This window comes from Lepisosteus oculatus, chromosome 12 (assembly GCF_040954835.1).
Source record: "Lepisosteus oculatus isolate fLepOcu1 chromosome 12, fLepOcu1.hap2, whole genome shotgun sequence".
NCBI lineage: Eukaryota > Metazoa > Chordata > Actinopteri > Semionotiformes > Lepisosteidae > Lepisosteus > Lepisosteus oculatus.
This window is the reverse complement of record NC_090707.1, coordinates 32460111-32481610: the sequence shown is the minus strand read 5'-3', so window position 1 is coordinate 32481610 and position 21500 is coordinate 32460111. Positions and strand designations below refer to the sequence as shown.

Below are 21500 nucleotides of genomic sequence, written 5' to 3'. Positions count from 1 at the left end.
GTGTAAGCAATTATTATTATTATATATATTATTATATATATTATATATAACTGACACTTCTGCCTACCTCCCTCTCCAACAGGACCCTACCACTGACTACCAAAAGGAAGTGGTATCCACCATTTCCCTTCTTATCAGCAGCAACGAGCTCCCCCAGGAGGCGAACCGGCTCATCATGGAACACCCACAGGTATCTCAATTTTACCTCCTCCCCAAAATCCACAAACCGGACACCCCTGGACGCCCCATCGTATCAGCATGTAACTGTCCAACTACTTACATCTCAGCCTTTCTCGACAGCCTCATGAGACCGCTGGTTGAAGATCTTCCCTCATACATCAAAGACACCAACCACGCGCTCCAACTTTTCAATGATTTCCAATTTCAGGGTACCGAATGCCACATTTTTACCATGGACATCACATCTCTGTACACCGTCATTCCCCATAATGACGGCCTTACAGCCCTCAAGCACACGCTGGACAAACGCACAGTGCTTGATCCACCCACCCACACCCTGGTACGCCTTGCAGAATTGGTCCTCACACTGAACGCATTCTCTTTCAATAATCTTTTTTACCAACAGGTCAGTGGAGTTGCCATGGGCACCAGAATGGGACCCAGCTATGCCAACATTTTTGTCGGCTGGGTAGAAGAACGCTTCTTCGCTTCCTACACTGGCTATGTCCCTGACCTCTACAAACGATATATTGATGACTGTGTCGGTGCCGCCACATGCTCCAACGATCAGCTTGAATTCTTCCTGCACCATTTCACCAACTTCCACCCGTCCCTCAAATATACGGTTAACATTTCTTCCACCGCTCTTCCGTTTCTAGACATCCACTTGTCTATCAACTACCCCCGACTGTCCACTTAAGTTTATTACAAACCCACGGATTCACACAGCTACCTCCTGTACAGCTCATTTCACCCCAACCACACTAAAAACTCTCTTCCTTTTTCACAGTTCCTTAGGTTACAACGATTATGCAGCGACGACATCGACTTCGAAAACCAAGCCCTCGAAATGTACTCATTTTTTATCAACAGAGGATACCCCAGCAGTGTGATTGACAGGGCCCTTGCCCGAGCCAAAAACACCCCCCGGACCATCAACCCGATCAGGAACTCCCGCCGTAACAACCGCATTCCTTTGGTGCTTTCTTACCACCCTAACACACTTCCTATCCCCAGGACCATTAACCAGAACTTTTCCATCCTACAGGATGATCCCTCCATTGGGGCCCTCTTTTCTGATCGCCCTATCATCTCATATCGCCGACCACCTAATCTGCGTAACCTCCTTGTCCACAGCTCCCTTGACCGCCCTCAGCAACCATCCACACCAGGCACTTTCCCTTGCAAAAGAGCTCGCTGTATCACCTGCAAGTACACAGCCACCACCACACTCATTCAAGGCCCCTCAGGACAATTCCGGATCACCCAGACAGCATCTTGTACCTCCAGCAACCTTATTTACTGTATCTCTTGCAGTAAATGCCCAGCCATCTACATTGGGGAAACAGGAAGGAGACTCGGAGACCACTTCAGAGAACACGTCAAGGCTGTGAAGATTAAAGATCTCTCCAAGCCCATTGTTTCTCATTTCACCTCTGACGGCCACGACCACTCTAATCTCTCCGTTTGTGTTCTCAAAGACGGTTTTCCGAACTCATACATCAGAAAGACCACCGAAACTAAAATCATTCTGCAGCTAGGATCACACATTCTCCCTTCCCTTAACGACAGATTACTGTTCTTTTAAATTTTCTCCATTCATTGGAAGTTTCATTTCACACCTCTCTGCACCCATTCTGACTTCACACCTCTTGATTGGCCTCTCTTTCTGTCCCCTGCTCCCGCCTCTCACTCCTCCTCCCTCTCAACCTTTGTTCTCCCGCTACTTTACCTTTGCCTACTGCCCTGTCTCTCTCACACCTGAAGAAGGCTCCACGGCCGAAACGTTGTGTTCTCTTTCTTCTTTTTTTCAGCATGGAATAAACCTATTACTTGTTCCTTTGCAGCCTACGCATGCTGACGCAGCTACCCACCTGAATTATTATTATATGGCTGGAATGACAAATAATCGTGAACTTGAACTTTAATTCTATTGATCTGTAGTTGAGTGTAAGTGTCAGTGATGTGTGTAATTTTATATTCCAATCCATCTCTTATAGTTACCCTTGTGCATTGTCACAGATTTATTTCCTCAAAGATCGATTTGGCCTACCCTGTGATGTTCAGTGTAAAAAAAAAAAGTATATCATGTTTTGAAGATCCAGAGGAAAGCTGCATGTAGCCTAGGTATTCCATCCAAGTGAAGGAATGGAAAACATGTTTTGTTGAAAAGAAATTGGTATCGCTACATACCTGACACCAGTTAATGTCAATATATGCACATTACTGACAATTTTGAGAAAACAGGTTTTCCTGTGGAATTCATATTGTTCTTTAGAAAGGTGGCATGTTAAACAAGACACTTAATTTTCAACTGCAGTTAAAAAGGATGAGCTCTTTGGAGCTGAGTACCAATTTATTTTATTCGAAATTTTAGCATCATTTGTATCATTTTTAAATGCAGCCAGATTCTCAATTAATATAGTGAAAAAATATTTCTAGATACAGAAGAGACGCTACTGTGTTAAAGACTTTGAAGTGGAGTTTTGTTCACATTGGGCTGCGTACAATGAGTTAGTATTTTTATATCTCCTCAATAGTCAATGTCACCTTAATTGCAAAACAGATGTCTTACATATTTCCCAGATCCATGAATAATAACCATATGATGAGCTGCAATAGTGTCATCTGTACTATTTAGATGTACTACATCTAAAAATAACATTTAAATAGGGTTTTTGTATTTCTGTATTTCTAAGAACAAAAGGGAATTGTATGATTTCAGTAGAGCTCGGTTACGATCCCTGCCTCCCGGCAAGGAAAGAGGCAGAAGAAGGCGTAGTCTTAGTTCATTAGTCCACCTATCAGTGTACGCTTTCACCACCACACCTCCGTCTCATCTTGTATTTAAGCGCTAGTCTTTCCCTACCTCCTCGCTCAGTATTGGTTTTCCTTTCTAGCTACTTAGTTGCGCTACGCCTTCTACCTCTTCGTACTGTGCTGGTTTCGACTTTGGTTTCTTCCCTTCGTCTACGGTTTTGGATTACGGTCTGGCTTTGGTTACTCTCTCCCTGTTTGGATCACTGGCTTCCCCTGGACTCTCGACTCTCTCCTTCGTCTACGGTATTTGGATCACGACTTGGCTCTATCAGCTCCTGCAAATTACTTGGTTTCGGTTTCACTGGCTGAATCCTTAACAAGCTCAAAAATGTAGTCCTACCATTAAACCATCCACCCCTCCTTCCATTATTAGAAAGATCTTTACCAGCAATTATCCTCTATAAGAGTTGTGATGAGAAGCAAAGATGGGGTTAGATCCCCAAGAATACCAGTCCATTGCAATTTTTCAATTGTGAGGATAAAGTATGTAATGGAACCATACCCACCATGCAAACCTGTTACAATATTTTCCTTGTATCCTCAAAAAAGTATTTATTATATATTATTGTGATAACATTTTTTTTTTTTAAATCAGGAGTGGTCCTGAAAAAAAAAAACCCAACAAGTTTCCATAAGATGACATTATTTCCAGAAAAACAAATCAGTGTTTATTCTAATTATAAGCAGTGCTACCATCATAAATTGAACTTAATTACATGAGTACAAGCTAAAGGACATCAATATTAAGCTACAAGAGTACAATAACACAAAACGTGTCTTTAAGGAAGACGTCAGTGGAACATACTGTACAGCATGTGGCAGGAGTATGTATCACACTCTTCTGTGCTAGACGGTGAATAGTCTTCCATACCCCACATTTTCACCTGTTTCATTTAAACTGTTTCACTTTAGTTTAAACTGGTACACATCTTCATTCCTTCTTTATATCATTCCACTGTGTTTAACTCCTATCTTTCATGTTGTGATTGTTTGATCTGTTTCCGATATCACAAATGCAGTTTGCGTGTGATGTGCAAAATATGCTATTTTGCTGTTGAACAAATGATCCACTATGTCCACATAAAAATATATATTAAATTTTGTATTTACTAGTACAATAGAAATTTAAATCATCTGTCCTGTAAGATGGGTTAGCAATTTCCAAATTTCCTTTAGATCAAGTGGGCACAATAAAGCATGCAGTAGAGGAAGTCTCCTCAATTGACTGATTTCAGAATTTTTCAGTTTACAATGGGTTTGACTTTAAAATACCTATGTTATGCTGAATATGAAAGTAGAAAGCTCTTTCTTTACATAGATAAATGTCTAACACGTAAAGATAACTACTGTATGATACAAAACCCACTCACAAAAAGACAAATGTGCCTACAGATTAGCCTTTACTCTTTAAAGGCTTGGGTTTAAATCCCGACTGAGGTACAATAGGAAAAAGTCTTTTTCTCAATTAAGATTTAATAGACAATTTTATGGAGACCTTTACAGAGGCCCATCATGTACAAAAGACCCGTCTTGTAAAACTCCAGCTTGAGATACACTTGTTAGAGGAGATAGCCCAGTGTTGACTGTACTTAATGACAGTCTCCCTGATCTTTCACTTATGGTACCATTCACTCTGTTTTTAACACATTCAGAAAGGTCATTTGCTCAGTCCAGACTCAATTATTTTACTCTCTTTTGCATTCCAGACTATTCAGGTTTAGCTCTTGCCTGTGTGGCTAGCATTCTGAAACACTGGGGATATTGTTCATGCTTCTGGGGCTTTGTTGAGAAGACGGGACCAACAGATCAGTTGCTTCTTCTGGCAATGTCACTTCTGCCTTGGCTGTCTTGCCGTCCAGTAGACCACAGGCACAGAAGGGAAAGGCCTGTAGCCAGGGGTGGTTTAAAAGTCTCCTCACCAAAAAGGGAGGGTCGTAGACTAGGGCTAGCTGGTCAGAATAGCCTGGTATTTTCCTTACCAGGGCCTCTGCTCCTTTTCCAGTTACCCCCGCATGGAGACCTCTTTCGACTGGAGTGCCTGAAGTTAAAGAGAGCAAAAACAGAATTTTTCATCATCTCCAGTGAGACACGGTAGAACTTAAGGATGAGCTCAATCGGAACTGAGCTTATTGTATTTTCAAACCTAAACATTTGCAATACTAGAGTCCATATCTAGGGCAATTCCTTCCATCTGTTCTCTAACTACTTCATCCAATCCATGGAGCTGAATCCTAATCTGACCATCAACAACCACAAGGCTGGGTACACCAGCGCAAGATGCCAGTCCATCGCAGGGCACACAGACTCAAACATAGACTCGCACACACTCACACCTAGGGCCAGCTGTCCCCAGAAGCCAATTAACCCAACAGTATGTCATTGGACTGGGATGAGACCCACTGGAACACAAGGAGAACATACAAACTCCACATAAATTGCAGAACAGGTCCAGAATTGAACCCAGTGCCCCAGTGCTGTGTCAACAATACTAACCAATGCTCCGTGCCACCCTCCAGTTAAATTGACATGCATAAATACTTCATAAATCTTAATGAATGGACTTTTGCAAGATACCAATATGTACAGTCTTGGAGAAAAAAACTAATAGAAAATTTGTTTGATAGAAATAGGAGGCAAGTTGTTTTCTAATCAGCATTCAATGTTCAATGTGCAGGTTTCGGTTCTTAATTAAATCTCTGCAGATTCTAGAAAACAGTTGAAGTAAGAAAAGTCCAAACAAACCGTATCCCTAATATAATCTGCAGTGTTGTTATTTAAAATCTTTCTTCAGACAAAGAAATTATCCGGTGTACAGAATGGGCCTTAAATCACGAAACTAGTCAAAAATAATTGTCTCCTTTTAGACTTCATAACATCTTAAGAACAATTTACAAGACAATATACAGTAAATACTGTACAGCGTGAGTACTATTTTCCTGAAGAATCACTAAGAAAAAATTTGGGAGATTTATGAAATACTCTCTACTTTACAGACTTTCACAAAAGCAAGGGGACATTGTGGGAAAGAAATCTGGACATTGTTTTCCATGTTGAGATGCAGATTGTGAAATACATTGAAGAGCTGGTGAAATGAACATTAACTGAGAGTTGTCTCCTTACCTGAAACAGTGTTGTCTAAGAGAAAGGCCAGCACTCCCACTAGGAACACAGGCATAGTTAGCAGAGACTGGATGAAGACATCGAGGCTTGAGACACCTGTTCAGACACAGCAGTTCAGCTTTTACTCAATCGTCACATATCATTAATGAGATTCTGTAAACGTACTGTAATATAAACAAAAGAAAGGCAAGAAGAGGCCATTCTGCCATTTTGTAGATAAATGTATCTACAATTTCATCCAGACCTTTCTTTAAGGCATTTGCAACTCAATCTCAACGGTAAGCCTGTTCTAGACACTCACAATGCCTTGTTTAAGAAAATGGATTCTATTCTAAGCTTTTAAAATTTCATAGTAAGTTTGAATTGTGACACAGTGTCCCTGTTTCAGTATTGATGCTGAAAGCCTCCTGGGTTGAATCTATCTATACCCCTTACTATTTTATTTGCCTGCATCAAATCTCCTCTTACTCTGTTTCCTCTAGACTGAAGAGATTTACATACTTTAACAAATACAAATAATACAAAATAAATAAATATATATATATAAAGGTTTATAGTTTTAAATCTTCATACAATCTTTATCTGTACAGTTTGTTTTTAATTAAAGAAAAGAGAATACATTAAAGGGAAATATTATTAAGGAGTGGAACAATACAAAAAAAAATAATTTAAAGGCCATAAACACCATAGTACCTTCCCTCTCTATGTACGCCAGTCAGCAAACTGAAAAACTTTTTTGTTTTTCACAGTTTTGGAGCATCACAATGCATTATTTCATTTAACTTTTTAACATTTTCTCAAATGGTGCACAGGGACCTGTTCTGTTGGTGGAAGATGATGTTTTACAGGAGAAAGGCTTTCAAAATCATCACCAGGGATGTTTTTGTCAAGAAATGGTTACTTGCAATTCCTGCCTCCTCTAGAAAATTTGTTAGCATGAATAAATGTAGTTGTAACTGTCCCCTGGGGAAATTTTCTATGGATTAGAAGATGGTAATACCTGTAGAGATTATGCTGGGGTTCCTATTAAACCAGTGTGGTGCCAGGAGTGCCATGAACACTGTAAAACCAATGTTGAAGATGTTGCGTCCTGAGTCCATATGAGTGTACTGGAAATACGTGATGCCAGTGGCCACAGCTATTGCGTATGTAACACTGAGAACACCACCTGAAAGAATAAGAAAGAGGTCAAGAGAAAGCTTATAAAAGATAGACTGATTGCTGGCCTTGGTTCTCACTTAGGCCTTAGTTGAAAAATAAGACATTTTATGAAGGTGTGTCAAAGCTAGTATGAAGAAAGAGGGCATCGTTATTGAGCTCTTAAAATGAATCATTTGTTCCCCTTTGCCAGCTCTAAAGCAGGTAATTCAAAGAGATATTAAAAATCTTTGTAAATGTGTTGGTAGACAGTTGTGGTATCTAAAGGTTCCCAGCAAGCCTCAGTGACAAAGCATGGATATATAAATGGACATACACGTAAAAGTACTAAAGTAAAGGCATTTCCCTGGGAAAAAAAATGTTAAAATATGAAGCTGCTCTATAAAGACAGGGAGAATATTCGACATAGACCCCTGGACATAACACAAAAAACTGATGATAATGTCACACCTCGACATGTGGTGGTCACATTGTTCTGACTAGATACATGAAATCCATGGACTGTCTGAGGCTGGTAAAATACTAAAGACAGATTGTGCAAAAGGCTCATTGTCTTAGAACACCTTTCAGGTTCTATCAACAGAACCTTGCACCTCTGTTCCTGGAATGAGAATGGCTAGGATACACCCTATACACTCCTATGCCACTATTCTGAAGGCCCATTGGATCAAGTGCAAGTGTCTCTCTCCCACATGTTGAGTGTGAGATTAAAGTGCTTCATTAAACTTTTGTTCAGGGGGGTGTGAGGGTTGGTAAACCAACTGACAGAATAAATACAACATCAAAATACAACAAATTGGAAGTTTCACTAAAATGTGACCTTTATGTTCCTTGCAAACTATCATCTTATTTTTTTTAATTTGCATTGTTTTTATCTCGGCTGTCCTCACTTACTGTAATTACGCTAATGCCCCTAATGTGTGGCTGAGGTAGGCACTGCTTACCTTGAGGGAATCCAGCAAAAGTAAAACGATAACATTGTGTATAATTGTTCACGAACCTTTGTTGTCACAGAGTAAAATACATGTTTAGTAAATACAGTATATAAAACAGAGTGTGACATTTTTTGGTAGTGTTAATACAACAGTCTGTCTCTGACCCACCCCCAGGTGTGATGAAGGGTAATGAGACAGCAACGTACTCTGCCTGAAAACCTGAAAATAAGCAGTTGTACTCTGTCATGCAAGTGTGTTCTGAGCTCATAATCTCAGCAGTGGGTGAGAATAAAGACATGGGGTGTTGCTGTCTTCACTGTGTCACCTGACTTCACTCATGTCTCCCACAGATATCTACACATGCAGACTAGTGAAAAAGTGTGGGGTTATATTAACTTTAGATTTGGGCATTTATTTCAAAACAGTAATAGAAATTAATTCAATGGTTATGTTTTGCAGTACACTATTTTATAGACAAGAATACCCATCAAATTAACAGTGGGGTCAGCTGATAATATAGTAGTACTGAAATCCAGAGCCATCCTTCAGCTGAATCAAGTACAGTAATTAATTATAAGTTATGTCAATTACTGTCTCATTTCCAACTGGGTGTCTAATTATTACACAGCTACCTCTAAGTCTGCCACTCACATCTAAATAGTTCATCTACCTACAGTAGTTCCTACCCAACCACTGACCACATCACGTGTTACAGCACTGCACTCATTTTCCCAATTTAGTATTTCTACCTAAAAAGGCAAAACTATTCCTTTGATGCATTACATAACATAAAATGCCACGTTGGCTGAGATACTATTAAATGAATGAGCTATTAGCACTCATGATTGAGTGCTAATAGCCATGTATATTGCTGTAAAACTACACAATTACGCATGGAAATAGTAGTAATTAAATGACTCACGTGGTGATGATTGCTTAATAAGTGGCTTTGGAAGAGAATATATCTCTTGATGCTGAAGGACTGACATACAGATAGTTCAGGCCCTACGTATACACTGTAAGTACTGTGGGTTCTTCAGGAGTGGGGAATCAGTGCCATCAGCACACTTTACACTGCTTTCTGGTCTTATCGTTTAGCTGAACTTAATTAGGGTTAAACTTAATATGTTTCTCCCCTTAATATTTAAGTAAAAAGTCACACTGCATGCAGTGATTTTTATAAAGCTTGTGAGAAATCTTTATATTTGACTAAAGTTCCTTATAGAATGTGTAACATTTTCAGAGCAGCTGGAAGTAACGAGGTTTGCATTTTGAGGGTTAAAAACGATTTAGTTTCAGGTGTACTCTTCTCTTAACTGCATATTTGACTCTTGAAGTGTTATGAGAACTTCCCGGCCCAATTCAAAAGTCCGTATTTCTCCAGGCCCCGTGAGAGGAATTGAAAAGAGTCCTCCAAGAGCACATGTGTGCCTTTGTGAATTTGCCGCAGTCACAAATTCCGTTCCTTTTGCCTGGTGTTGCATTTTTCTAGTTTTGTGATTCTTTTTGCCTGCAATTCACTTGTATAGCACTTTCATGCATTGGTAGCGAGGAAGATTGTTAGTTATTAATGGATTGGTTGAGATATTTAAAGCTCGTTGCACTGAAGCCCTCAGAATCGTAATACGAAGACCACCACTATACTTTTAGTTATTTAACCCGATTGTTACATGGACAAGACTAACCTGTGACTGTCACGGTCGTCATTCCTCCTCTAGAGGGCACTCCTACCTTTTTTCGTTTCCAGTTTTATTTCTCCCAGCTGTGTCTTATTCCCTTTTCCCTATTTAAGCCCGGCGTCTCCGTAGTTCTGCTCACCTTGCAGTCCATGTGGGTCCTTATGCCCCAGTATAGTGACGGGGACACTATACTGTAAACAAGCGCCGTCTTTCGGATGAGACGTAAAACCGAAGTCCTGACTCTGTGGTCATTTAAAATCCCAGGGTGTTTCTCAAAAAGAGTAGGGGTGTAACCCCGGTGTCTTGGCCAAATTTCCCATGCCTCCTAATAATCCCCCTCTATGAATTGGCTACATTACTTTGTTCTCCTCCCCCCCCCCGAAGGCAGGCGGAGCGACACGCCGATTGGAGTATTCTCGGTCGCATTTAATGGCAACGTCAGCTCAAAGATTTGGTTCAAACCACCAAATGGAGACGGGCTACAAGCGGACCCTGCTGATGCAGGATTAACGCTAGGATGAGAGAGAGAAGCCCGGAGTCTCCGTAGTTCTGGGCTCAGCTTTGGAAGAGGGACGTCTGAAGGCCGACCTCTCCACTGGGCTCAAGAGCAGTCTAAGGCCTTATCCCCAGATGTCCTGACCTAGATAGTTCAGCCCCAGATGTACTGAGTCCGGGGCTCACAGCGCCTTGTCCCGTTATGGTTTTAACTATCCGTATTCCTAGTTCCCTGTTCCCTGTGTTCGTCTCGGATGGATCTCCCAGCACCTGGACCTTGGACTGCGCCCTGATTTCCCCCATTAGACTTCCTTTTGGACTTGTTCGCTTGCGCTCCCCCCATGCACCAGATCACGGCCGTCACCACCCCCAGTGTTTCTACCCGACCTGATCCTGCTGTGTCTTCCCTGATGTCCTACCCCAGTCACTTCCAGATTATACCCTCTCACATAGGGTTTTTAACCACGCATTTCACGGGAGTCTGACCCGGCTCTCGTGACTGACATGAGGTTTGCAGTTAAACTGCTGTCACGCCCTCTGCAGCCTGAGGGTGCTCCTTCTCTGTCCTGTCTCTCATTTCCAGTTCTTTGCTGTCCTTCCGGTGTTTCTCTCTCTCTGGGGCTATATATTTCCGGGTCTTTCATTCTGCCTTCACTCAGCATTGGCGTTCGGATGTCCTGAGACCCGCCTAGCACCAGTTCCCCCCACGTCCGCTACCTGATGGCATAGGTTTCTATACGGCATTTCCTGAACAGCTGAGCCCGGGCTAACCCCCGTCTCGCCGCTACGCATAGGGTCTTTTCGCTCTCCTGCTATTCCACGGTTTGTCCCTTCCGACATCCGTGACACCTGCTCAGAAGAGGTTACTCTCCTGTCCTTATATGACGTACTGTAGGGTGGTTGACCCCATTGAAAATCCAAGTGGCTGCAGCAAAGGAGATTTTAGTTTCCAAAGGATTATGTGGATTTAGATAAAAGGATCATGTCTACAAAGGTTATACAGTAAGTGGTCAATAAAGTATGCAAGCCTGCTCAGGTGTTCAATAAACTTTGCAAACATTACATTAAATAAGTATAGTTTAATAATATTAATTAAAGAAAATTAAAGAGTGAATGTGATTGTTTCAACTAGAAAGTGCTAAAATATTTGTCAGATGTGCTCTTTTAGCTTACTTGGCTGACTAATATGTGAATACTAGGCTGTGGAATAGAGTGTTTGGAGCCTACTAAACGTCCATGGATCTAACAGTATTGGAGCTTGAACCAATAATTACGAGAATCAACCCAGTTTTAAACCTGACTTGTGTGGGTTGAACACCTTTCAGAATTGTATCAGTACAAACAGTATAGACATCAATCAGACAAAAGATATATTCAGCAGAGAAGAGCAGGGGTACCGTGCACTGCCAAAGGAATTGTAGTCAGCATCTGTGTGAGTTTGGGGGACACTCCCAGGCATACACAGAGCAGCGCAGAGAGCTGGATTGTTTGTCTGGAGCCACACTGTAAAAAAATTGCAGAGGTTTAGATGCTTCATAATGACAGACACTATACTGGAGGTATAGTATATGACACCCATGTTTTCTAGTGCTGAGGATTCAAATGAATGTCATCAATTGGGAAACTGCAGAATCAGAGCTTCATGATTCCAAATTTCCCTTCCCCTTGTCTGCTGCCTATTGAGATAAGTGTCTTGTTTCCAGTCAAGAACGACACCTGAACAAGCCTGCTTTCCCTGGTTCATCCATGATGGTAGATTTAAAAGACTACTGTATGTCTTGGATGGATCTCCCGGTTCTCGGATCACGTACTTCACCCTGATTACCCCTTTTTGGACCTGCTTGGACTTGGTCGCCTTTTGAGTTTTCCCCTGTGCACTGCATCACTGCTTTTGCCCACTGTGTGTGTTCCCCGAATAATTCCTGAAGTGTTTCCCCTGATGTCCAGACTCTTCCAGATTATACCGTCCCACATAGGGTCTTTAAAACACACTTCACGGGAGTCAGAACCAGCTGCACAGAACTTTACCTTTATGAGTAGCTGAGACACTGTTCCAATACTTTCAAAAATCTGTCCGTGTTCCCAACCTTAATTGTGAATATTAGATAGAAAAATTTTAAATACTGAAAAATACCACAATTTTCACTGCCCTAGGCTTTAATGCCTAATAGCCACAGTGTTGCCCATTTAGGTACCGGCAGGCCCTCTGAAAGCTCAGTACTTTTTTTTTATTTGTAGAATGCATTTTACAAATAAAAAAAAAACATTGTGATTACATAATTGTATATGTATGACACCCAGTACTTCGCGGATAAAAGTCTGGGAGGATTAAGGTGGGCATTTTGAAACTCCTAAGGAATGGTAGATTCGGCACTGAAAGGGGGATGTTTTTTCTCACTGCCGAGAACTTTTTATTCGAGAAACATGGTCTATGGTAAAAGTTCCAAATTCGCCTCAAGTCGAGAAACACAGCCAAAGGGTTCAAGAGGAGGACCACGCACCCTCGGCTGAGGTGAGGCCCCCCAGTTGAAGTGTAGTTCAGGACCCTATGCAGACGGTATAATCCGGAGAAGGACAACATAGAAAAGACGTAGAGGATCAGGACGGGTTGACAGACAGGGGGTGTGTGCTGGCAGTGATCCCGGGCTCGGGGGGCATGGAGCAGGCAAACAAATCCAAAAGGGGGAATCCGGGGCGCAGTCCAGAGTCCAGGAACCGAAGGATCCATCCGAGACAAACAAGGTTAAAAACCGGAATGGGATCCAGAACAGGAACAGGGAATAAAAACCAGGGTAACAAGGCCAGACGGTCAGGATGCCGTGTTAAAGCCTATGCTATTGGGTCTCTCCTGGACCCACTGGAAGGCAGGCTTCCAGGCATCCACCTCTCAATGCTGAGCCAGGAATAGCGGGAGCACCAGGCTTAAATATTGGCAGACTAAACAGGGGGCAGGTGCACATAATGAACTAAAATACGAGGGGAGGGATGACGATCGTGACACCAGTGAGGTGAGGCCTGGGACAAAAAGATACCAGCCCAGGGCAGCACAGGTGTTATCCTAGAGTAGGTAATGTTAGGAAAGCAGCAAAATAGTATATCATTGCCTAGAAATTCAAAGCATTAATACCTGGTTGAGTCCCAGTGCACAGGCATTAGGAACGCTAGTGCTGGTACCTCCCACGCTGCCCAGCATGCCAGCAATGATGCTGCCCAGGCCTTCTGAAGCCAGACCCCGGTTACAGGCCCCAGGGGGAGGAGGGGGGGCCTCGAGGAGCCGGGCGGTCACCATGTAGCAGCCCTGTGAGCTGATGGCCGCGGAAAGGGCAGCCGCGATGCCCGCAGTGATGCAGCGGGGGGTCAGAAGCGGCAGGTCTCCCCCTCCTGTAAAACAGAGAGAACTCTTGTATCCACCAGCCGCCATCAGCAAAAAGAACAGTGGAGACAACCAGGCCTTTTCAACCATTTTCTCAGGCTAATTCAAGTACAAACACAGCCAGTGGAACATTACGCACATTTAGCTTGAGAAACACCATTGATTTTCCACAATTTCACGTACTCGTTTTAAAAAAATATTTTGGGTTAGAGAATTTGGGCTAGACCGAGATTCGTGGGCTGCATTTTTTTCTGTGATAACTCAGGAGCAAGATTAAACGTGAGGACGCTGCTGTGCTTAAACCATCACCGGGGAAACAGCAGAATAGAAGACGGAAAAAAATATCATAATTGTGGAGGGTGTTAAAGAGTAACATCTGAAAAGTAAGTGGGTGATATGGTACAGCAGAATTATTCCTATATATCTCTGGTGTCTGTGGTGATAGCAATCTGTGCTGGTACTTGGTGGGTAGTTTAGCTTATTTCCCAAGCAAGTTTTCCCCCATATTTTCTGAAAGGGAAACCTCCTGTTGCTTTGCCATTCTTCATGAATGGGCAGCATTACTCTGGCTTTAGTGAAAACAATGTGAATATTGTGGTGCAAGTGCAAATTAGAAGTAAACTGAGATTTACAGCCGGGTGCAGGAGGCCCAGTAGCCACAAGGGGAGGGAGGAGATTATGACCGAGGGGTCAGGGAAGGTGAGAGTCTGGGGTCTCAACTGACGGGTTAGGAGGGGGTCAGAAGATTGAAAGCTGCTTAATTTCCTGGTACAGCAGCTTGTCGTGGTCATGATCCGAAAGGAGATTGATATTTCTAGATATTTATCGCTATTTTAATATTCAAGGTTAGAAAAGTTGATTGAAGCAGGCAAAAAAAACCCAACAATGGCCAATTCAATATAGAGAGTTGGGAATGAGAAGCAAAATGTGCTGAAATAGGTGAGCAAGACATATCAATAAAATCGAAAGTTCAGGCTAATAAAGAGCTAGTCTTCTAGTCTTCTGTCTTGAACGCTTACTGTCTTGACAGCTCTAATTATTCACAACAGTTGCCCTTCGACAGTATTCAGACAGTAAAGTCTCAATTAATTATCACTAGGAACTCTATTATGCAAACAACATGATAGATTACTACAACTTAGTGTTTTGTTTTTTTATAGTCAGACCAGTTCTAACTTAGTTCTACCTCTTAGTGCAATTAAACAAATTGATACTGTCAAACCTTTTTATTTTGAAGGAGCAAAAGTATTTGGAAAGAAATCATTGATGCAATTAACAATCAGCCTGTCACGGATGTCGGAAAGGACGAACCGTGAAATGGCAGGAGAGCGAAAAAGACCCTATGCGTAGCGGCGAGACGGGGGTTAGCCCGAGCTCAGCGGTTCAGGAAATGGCGTATAGAAATCAGGTAGCGGACGTGGGGCGACCTGGTGCTAGGCGGGTTTCAGGACATCCGAACGTCAATGCTGAGCGAAGGCAAATGAAAGACCCAGAAATATATAGCCCCAGAGAGAGAGAAACACCGGAAGGACAGCAAAGCACCAGAAACAAAAGACAGGACAGAGACGGAGCGCCCTCTGGCTGCAGAGGGCATGACACAGCCATACTGTACTATGTACTGGGCGGTGCTTCGTCATGCAGCATGACACAGATCCAAAAACAAAAGCAAGAGAGTTGATCATCCGGAGAAAAAAATATAAGTGACCAAGTTATTATTCATGTTTAAATCCAATTGAGCATTCAACCCTGAATTGAATAAAGCAGTTAAAAAGTGGAGGGGGTATATGCTTCTTTTCAGATGTTTAGTGTTGGCAAAATAACACATTTCTGGGCTGGAAAAGGGGAAAAGAATATATAAATAATTTGATTTTATGGAGTTGTTTTTATGGAAACATTCTTCCCAGCTGATCGATTCTAGCTTTCCAAAATTGAACCAGAGATTCAAATATAAGTTTTTCTGTATTGATGAAATTAAAAAAAAACAGAGCACTTAAAATTAAAATTCTAACAAAACACATCCACATCCACCTGGATAATGCGACGGCAGCCATAGTGCGCCAGAACGCTCACCACACATCTCAGTGGGGAGGAGAGCAGAGTAATGAAGCCAATTCATAGATGGGGATTATTAGGAGGCCATGATGGCCACTGAAGTGAATGAGAGCTCTGAACATAGAGAGCTGGGGGCAGGGAGGTGTGGATTCCTAGGCTAATACTTAACGCAGCCATCTGCGTGATCTGCCCCTTTGCTGCAACCGGGGCATGTGGCGCCGTTTGGTCAATTCTCCCTAGGGGCAGCTCCTGACACCCTTGAACATCGTCCCGGCCAATTAAAATCACGGATCGTGGAATGCTTGAGGCACCCTCTGGTTGCAAGGAAGTGGAACTGTAACATTAGCTATACATGTGTATGTCAAACACAAACACCTCCCTTCATATTCCTCTCAAGCATCCCTCCTCTGCCCCGTCTCTATCTTACAGCTGCCCCTTGGTTCACTCAGTCAGAACGGGCCTCAAGCCCCCTTGTCCTTTGGCCAGGAGGCTGCCCATTAACCAAGATGGTTAAGCCAAAGCTATCTCACCAAATATTCCCAACATTCATATGAAATTCTTGAATGTTACTGTCCCCAGTGAAATGTTGAGTGAGTGAGTGATAGATGTTCTACGGACAATATAAGTCCACTCATGTAAAACTTATAACATCGGTGAAATACCTTTAGACTGTAGAGATTTGACTCTACTCTCATCTGAATAAGTAAAGGGCAGACCTGCAAGCTCTCCTGTATTTTTACTACATGAGGCAGTAGCTGTGCTGTACATCCAGCAAAATATCATAATATTCATAGAACAACAACATGAGCTTAAGTTCACAACACTATGATTATGTTCAGAGACAATGAGTTCAATATTCACTGTACCAGGACTACAATACCTGGAATAGGCAGTCTCAGCCAGGGAACTTGGTAGGTGAGGTTTATTGGTCTTGACAGCTGGCTGAGTTCCTCTGGGTGTTTCAGAGGATAGACACCTGTGATTTCCAGAGGGACAAAGATGATCCAAACACACAGAAGAGGAAGTAGCACCTACAACGGCAGGAAAAACACTGGAAGTGAATCACTGTGCAATGATTCTCCAGAGACCTGTGTCCTACAGTCACTACTCAGAGCTAAATCTTAAGATCACTTTATTGGCCATACACAATTTCTTGTGTTAGGAATTTGTCTTTTTTCGCATCCCCCAGTTTGCTCTCCATGAGACGCACAGACAAGGAGAGAAGCTTGGGGTCAGAGCGCAGGGTCAGCCAGGAAATCATTTATGATTAGTGAACCTTGGCACCTTGTAAATGAATTGAAAACTAAAATGCGGTCTTTTCTGGGATTCTACACCAAGCAAAGGTTGAAAGGTTATAATCTGTAAAAGCACACATGATAAAGGAAGGGAGGACACGTGTTGCTGAAGAAGGCTTCAGCTATTTTGGTCATCTGAAACCTTTCTATAGCAAAGACTGTACCTGTCTGCACAAGTGCATCTGTGCAGACATGACGGATTACATCAAACATTTGTTTAAAACTTCATATTTCAGAATTCCCACCAGTATGTAGAGCGTATACTGTATTACAAGTATAGCAGGTATAATTTCTGGTATGTACAGTATACAGATAATCTGGCACAAGATAAAAAAGGCGATCATTTAGCTACCGTCAAGTTTGCTTGATGGGCCAATGGCCTCCTCTATTTTACAACTACAGTATTTTTATTTTCAGATGTTTGTATGTGAACTGCAAGAAACTGCAAGAAAGTTATTTTAAATGTTATTAAAAATAATTCTTGTGATTACAGCCTTCATGAATCTGACTGAAATGGGATGTCAGATCCTTATTTCCTTGATAGTAATTAACAGAAAGGAGACTATTACAGATGTACTTGGCCAGCTAATAGGAATTTTGGGTAAGATGCTCCCTAAGTAATGCATATTTTTACTAAAAAACAACAATTAAATTCTACACATTTGAAATGAAAATGACAGTGTTGCTTTAATTTTCTTGGCATTTTTTTGCTGTTTGAAGTTTGATTACAATATCTTTCTAGCCCACTACAGTAGCTGGGACTGACACCAGAATGTGACTTCTCAGAATTAATACATTATTTGAAAATGTGAGTTTGGTTCAATGTGCAATACAATAAAATAATTTGTATCTCAGGCAAGGAAGAGGCCAAAATGCTGTCTCATGTCTTTTTCTTAACAATTTTTTGTTGCCGCCAATGTCATAGAGAAACGAAATCACAATTGCACAGTAGACTGGATTTGTGGGTTATTCATTAATGTATTTGATTTTTTAATGCAGATTTGCCATGCTCTTCTATAACGTGATCTGATATATTTTAAGATGGTTCTCAGCATGAAAAGCAAGTCAATAAGATGTTCTCAATCCCTGCTTTGCTGTTTATCAAAACCTTTTCCGATGGAAAAATAGGCCAACCTCGTACAAAAGATATATAGAATCTCTAGCATGTCTTACTGAGAGCATCCTGCAGGCTGGGTAGTAAGAAGGTTTGGGAGACTCTTCTGGTACACATGTTCCCCAGGCTGGGAAAAAGCAGTCATGCAGGTGTTGAGACAAGATGACAATGAGGAGTACTATGCTGCAGAAAGAAAAAAAAAACATTACACCAACTTCTCTGAGCTTATCTGAGCTGTAGAATTGCCAGGATTCTAGTGAAACAGCACAACTCACAAATGTCCATAAGATCGCTAACAATATAAGGATTAATCTTATTTTCTTTCATAATGCACTAGAGGTTTTTTATCCATTTTTATCCTTCATCATATAATGGCTATTTCTGTGTTCCCTTTTACTGGTAGTCCGATGACCAGGTGTCAGTAGAATAAACCAAGCAAACTGGTGCATTTTGTTTCTTTCCTTTCCTCGCCGAAAGTGACTCCCATTGGAAAAAAAAGAGACACCTTGGTTCTACCCATAACAAGCAGTTTATTCGCAGCCAACTGCAATGCGTTAGTGTGAAACCGAAGAGACAACTTTTCAAGAGAACTTCCACGACAAGCACATTAATAACTCACAGTGTGGCAATACCCCAGTGTGATGAGCAGAGCAGCGCAGCTTCCTTGTAGATGGAAAACCCAATGATACAGAGCATGGGTGCAATCACCAATGGGCCACAGTGCCACAGGATTAGACCGCTCAGGCCTGAGATTCCCAGGAGCACCTGAACTAGTCCTGCTGCTACAACAGCTCCTTGGAGCTGCAGAGGAAAGAGACAGATTGAGTTGTTATTTAGTGTTATACAGATCGGTCCTCTTTCTGCGCTGTAATTTTATAGCCAGCGTTATCATTTTAATCTGGGGAGCTGCATTTACCCAGGATTTTCAGATCTTTACTCATCAAAAGGAGTTGCTTATTAAAGGAGTTTACTGCAAATACAGTAGATTGCCAATAATAAACACTTTTAAACACTTAATCTGTGATTTAGATTCATCAGGACTTTACTAGAGAAGCACTTGTGATGTGGCCGTTTCCAGTTAACCTCTATAAAATGCCTGCAAGTGCTTGTCAAGCTTGTGCCTGTTCATTGTTCTCCATCAGGCTTCAACCCAGCTCATCCCTCACATGTTCAATGGTATGTGAGTCTGTTGCAAAAATGCGACAGTAACATGTATGCCTGACATGCTCTTGAACTGTGGTACGTCGTACAGTTTTGCTGGCTTTCATCCTATATTAACATCTTTCTGAAATAGCAGCTAAATATATTTACAATTGGTAATTACTTATAGTTGGGCCAGAGGGAATTGAAGCTTATGGAGGGTTTCATATATAGTGCATACTGTCTATACTGCATTTTTCAGTGGACATACAGTATCTTGCATCATGTAATCCATAAAGAAAAGCATATCCATGTATTAGTTATCGGTGAAGGCATTACCTCTCTGATTGGCTTATTCCTGGTAATGGTGTCTTCTTTAGTTCCACACCATGGACCACTGCACGTGACCTCACTCCCTGAAATAAAGCACTCTGAATTAATGTTTTACCAGGCAAAGTCAACATGCCCCAGGGCTGACTATACTGTCAGTAGTTCCATTCCAAGCAAACATTGCCGTTTTCTGTGCCTAAAGAAAGCACTGTTTAAGCGGTTAGTTGATGACAAACGCATTCCAGAATATGGAAAAGATGTCATTCGTTTCTTTCTTTGAATGAAAATGAGCTCTTCTAGCCTTTTCTAGCTTTTCTAGTTTTGTCAAGCTTGACTTTGATTGAATGCTTTATCACCTTGCTGGAGAATCAAAAGAACTCTCATGCTTCACATTTTACCCAATGCTCAGGTTTGGTGCTGACCCCAGCTAGTTTATAACAGTATAATGCTGGCTGAGATAGACCATTTTGATTTTGAATTGCCTGAACAGTTGTCTGAACTCTTGCTTAAAAAGTTAAGACTTTCAGGGGCTTATGTACAATATTCGCGGTAAATCAATGAATTAACATTTCCTTTAGAAGGATTATATCTCTAGTATATTTCAAGGAACTAAGACACCTTTGAACCTGGCCACATCTGCATCAGCGTCAGAAGTTTTTGACCCTACAAAGGGTTAGATAATGCAGAATTACAATTTCACTGGATATCTTTAATAAAAGCTAATGGCTAAATGCTTGCTTTCTTTTTAATATGTAATATACAGCACTACTGCATTTCCCATGTGCTTAGTAAACCTGGTGTGACACTGCCTAAGAGATATGGCCAGCAGCTACATCACCCTGCAACTCACAACTGGCAATCCACTGAAGCTCAGCAGGTGTGAGCCTGGTCAGTACCTGGATGGGAGACCTCCTGGGAAAAACTAAGGTTGCTGCTGGAAGAGGTGTTAGTGGGACCAGCAGGGGGCGCTCACCCTGTGGTCCATGTGGGTCTTAATGCCCCAGTATAGTGATGGGGACACTATACTGTAAACAGGCGCTGTCCTTCGGATGTGACGTAAAACCGAGGTGGTCATTAAAAATCCCAGGGTGTCTCTCGAAAAGAGTAGGGGTGTAACCCCAGTGTCCTGGCCAAATTTCCCATTGGCCCTTACCAATCATGGCCTTCTAATAATCCCCATCTATGAATTGGCTTCATTACTCTGCTCTCCTCCCTTCTAATAGCTGGTGTGTGGTGAGCGTTCTGGTGCACTATGGCTGCCGTCATATCATCCAGGTGGATACTGCACATTGGTGGTGGTGGAGGGGAGTCCCCATTACCTGTAAAGCACTTTGAGTGGAGTGTAATAAGTGTAAGCAATTATTATTATTATTATTAATTAAGAGAACACAGCTGTCGATCTTTTCACTTCTGCTATCTGAAGCTCCGCTCCTCAGTATTTAGTGACTTCTCAGCAGGTACACGGGGCTGCAAGTAAAGCTGTATACCTGAACTCTGCAAGAGAGCCCAAACTCTGCTGAAAGAAGCTCGAGAGAAAGATAGAAACGGATGACTGAGTGAGCTTCTTTTTGGGAGACAAACGGGCCGAGAAAGAAAAATAAAAAGGCTCTGCCACTCCTGCACAGCCCAGATGTGCTGTCTTTACTTTTAATCATCTCGCAACACCTGCCTTGTCAAGCACATTAGGAATTGTGCTCTAACATGGGGAAGGTTTTAACAATCTGTTTCAGAGCGGTTAGAGGTCTATGTAAGGATATCTGCCTTCTCACTGAGAGATCTGCCTGTTGTGCTTTTGTCCAGATTACAGGC

The 21500-nt window shown here is 42.0% G+C and overlaps 1 protein-coding gene across 1 annotated transcript in view; it reads right to left on the bottom strand.

Moving 5' to 3' along the window:
• Nucleotides 1–3632: 3632 nt before the first annotated feature.
• The window catches only part of slc23a3 (solute carrier family 23 member 3), a 30523-nt gene continuing 12655 nt past the window's right edge, over nt 3633–21500 (bottom strand). The window contains exons 4-12 of the mRNA XM_015359440.2: nt 19701–19777; nt 18841–19022; nt 18281–18404; nt 16693–16843; nt 13515–13768; nt 11785–11890; nt 7121–7288; nt 6121–6216; nt 3633–5038 (exon numbers count right to left, since the gene is read on the bottom strand). Coding sequence (XP_015214926.2) covers nt 4737–5038; nt 6121–6216; nt 7121–7288; nt 11785–11890; nt 13515–13768; nt 16693–16843; nt 18281–18404; nt 18841–19022; nt 19701–19777 — 1460 coding nt within the window. The 3' untranslated portion in view covers nt 3633–4736. The remainder of the gene's footprint in view (nt 5039–6120; nt 6217–7120; nt 7289–11784; nt 11891–13514; nt 13769–16692; nt 16844–18280; nt 18405–18840; nt 19023–19700; nt 19778–21500) is intronic.